Consider the following 2,933-nt stretch of genomic DNA (forward strand, 5'->3'; position numbering starts at 1 on the left):
TTATTTTCTGTGGGGTTGTTTAGGGCTTTAAAGCTCTTGTTTTCTCTTTAAGTCTCTTTTCATGGAGTCAGGCCATGCCAGAGTCAACCATTTTTCAATTTTGCTGTTGAAAAACATTAACATTTAAGATTAATCTATGACAATGAATAATTTGGAAACCATGGAAACACAATGGGCATGATGTAAAGTCCTCTTTCTACTTTGTGTTGTATTTTATCTGTGTAAATGCTTTGATGATTGTTTTATATGATGAGTTAATTTGTGTGAAAAACGTCAGTTTTATGTATATTATGGAATATATTTCTCAAAAATACATCTATATGCTAAATATACATTTGACAAACGATCGCTGTCTCTTTAAGAGGAAGAACTCTAGGCACCAACTGTTACATGTAAATATATTCAGAATCCGGACGAGCGCGGCGTGCCAGCAGCCAATCACGGAGCGCGTCCAACCGCGGGAGATCCAAATTTCGCGGGACGTAATTTGGCGCTAAAATAGCACTCCTCTGTTGAACTGATGTCAAAGCAAAGCTTCTCGGCCGGAGAGGGATTACAGACACACAGGAACGCTCCCAATAGCCGGCTCGACGCAAGAACTACAAGAGGAACATTCCCAAGCGTTATTTACCTTTGAAAGGTAGATTTATGAACCTGAATGACCGTGGTACATTTAATACATGTTTAATTTATTTGCAGTTTATTAAGACGTAATAGCCTCTGTCGTGCCACTAACAAAGGACCCTAGGAGAGAGTTTTGTTTATTTCGGATGTTTATATTTTTGTAGTTTTCACGGATAATTTATCTACAACTTCTAACAGTATTTATTATACTAAAGTGCGTGTTTTCTGTATCATTTGTAGTCTTTTAAGATATAAATATTCATTTTGACGGTTGATTCCTTCTGCAGTAAGTAGTAGACGCGATTTGCGTAATAAAAGAGTTTCTTTTGCGTCATTTTCGCGGGTTTTTGGGCATCTCGTGAGCAAAATGATGCGGATACCCAGAGGGATTTCTCCTTCTTCTGGAAGAGGTGCAGTATCTGGACTCTCGTGCCCACAAAAGAAAATGTTCTCCGCGGTGAGGACGGATTTTTTTAACACGGGACTCGCAAGCCCACTGATGAATTCGGTACCGGCTGGATACTTAACTCAGATCGGGAACACGACAGCTGCAGAGCAGAGACCCAACTGTTTGTACGCGACCCCCCACGGGCCGGAGCCTAAGCCAGTGCGGACCTCTTCCGGGCGGCTGCCGGTAAGCTTCTTTCCTTCCACAGCCACCACGGCTCTTGCTACTATGCTATGTATGCGCATGCTTGCTGTTTCATGTCTTAGTACAATAGTATATCACTTAATAAAACACTGCTAGAGTCACATTGTGGAATCCACGTTCTACAGAATGAACGCTTCCCGTTTTTGGCTTTGCCCAGAGGGTTTTATCTGTGCCATCATCTCTGATGTACTGAAAATCTGTCAGTTCCTCATGAATGAATAAAACAGGCCGGTAATTGGAGAGCATGACCACAACACTGCATGTATATTTCAGTCATTACATTAGGACAGACAGGACCTTTAGGACCTGAGAGTGTGGCAAGCCATTTGTTTCTTAAAACAAACTAGTCATCCTTTTAGGCTCAAGTATTTAACATTCAAAATAGTACTCACTGTTGCTAATAGTGACAATTTAGACCATAGTCAGGGTAGTGACATTTAATTTTGGAAAGGAGTGAAAAGGAGACCGAGGGATAGAATTACAGTGTGTTCAAAGTCTTATGCTGTTGTGTAAAAACATGCCATTTGCTCTGATGAAACATCTTTCCACAAAAAACATTTGAACATTTTATGAAAATTATCATTAAAAATACGATTTAGGACTTTATTCAGCTATTGCATAGGCTGTAAGTCTAACACTCACAGCCTCATGTTCAAATACGTTCAATTCAATATGGCGTCTACCCTAAGGTCTATGCCATGGTTACTGTTAACAAATCAATAATTTTTGCCATTGAATTCTGTGGAAATCTGTCATTCAAACTGGAAAACTGGAATAGATACTATAACTAGCAACAAAATGACTACTGGTACTGAATTAATAGTAAAACGGAAAACTGGTGTGTTACCAGTAGAAACCTTGATGATACAGGGAAAAGGACTTGTAGCAGAAAACTACTGGAACCAGCATTTAATCAATAGTTGCTAGTGAAATTGAAAACAAAAAAAAAGTGTTCCCTATTGCACTACATGAGTGACATCAAAATATATAGTTGTATTTAGTTAGTTTTGAATATTGTCATGGCTTGCCATAGGAGTTATTTCAGGGGGGAGGTGGTAGAAACTGATGGATGGGGGAAGGGTGCTTTACAGCTTCTTAACCGGACATTATATTATACGGTTCAGGCCTAATAGTAAAGTGGGGGAAGGGTCTTCAAAGGTAAATTCATCAAAATACAGAACCTTTTTATATTTAGCAATCTATAAACTAGAGATTGACCGATATATCGATTTACCGATATTTTTCCCGATATTTAAGCATTTTACAATAATCGGATATCGGTTTTGTAATATCTGATTCACCGATAAATGCCGCCATCTTGTGGATGTTTTGAGAATTGCGCGCAGGATCACCATTGCAGCGCGTCTGAGGGGAAACAAGACAACAACAACGGCGTGCACGGGTACTTGATTTACTGTAGTTAGTAAACTTTAACATAACAGCCATTAATGCACAAATTAGATGTATTACATAAATGCCTGATATGCAGTTTATGCAGCTTGGCTCGAAGAAATAGAGACGAACTCACGGAGTCACGTAAGATAATCCGTCAAGTCCTGTCCCAATAAAGACGTAACTTTGCATTCATTAAATAATACAGCCATGAATGCGCGCATGTTGGAAATAAAAACGCTAAATTTAATTCTCTGTCTGTTGT

At 39.1% G+C, this 2,933-nt stretch overlaps 1 protein-coding gene across 1 annotated transcript in view; it reads left to right on the forward strand.

The window, feature by feature from the left end:
* Positions 1–991: 991 nt before the first annotated feature.
* Positions 992–2,933, forward strand: part of LOC107712003 (transcription factor E2F2-like) — a 21,584-nt gene continuing 19,642 nt past the window's right edge. Inside the window, exon 1 of the mRNA XM_016517128.1 lies at positions 992–1,258. Within this exon, the coding sequence (XP_016372614.1) occupies positions 992–1,258 (267 nt within the window). The remainder of the gene's footprint in view (positions 1,259–2,933) is intronic.

The sequence above is a fragment of the Sinocyclocheilus rhinocerous genome, unplaced genomic scaffold (genome assembly GCF_001515625.1).
Source record: "Sinocyclocheilus rhinocerous isolate Xijiao unplaced genomic scaffold, SAMN03320098_v1.1 scaffold2117, whole genome shotgun sequence".
NCBI lineage: Eukaryota > Metazoa > Chordata > Actinopteri > Cypriniformes > Cyprinidae > Sinocyclocheilus > Sinocyclocheilus rhinocerous.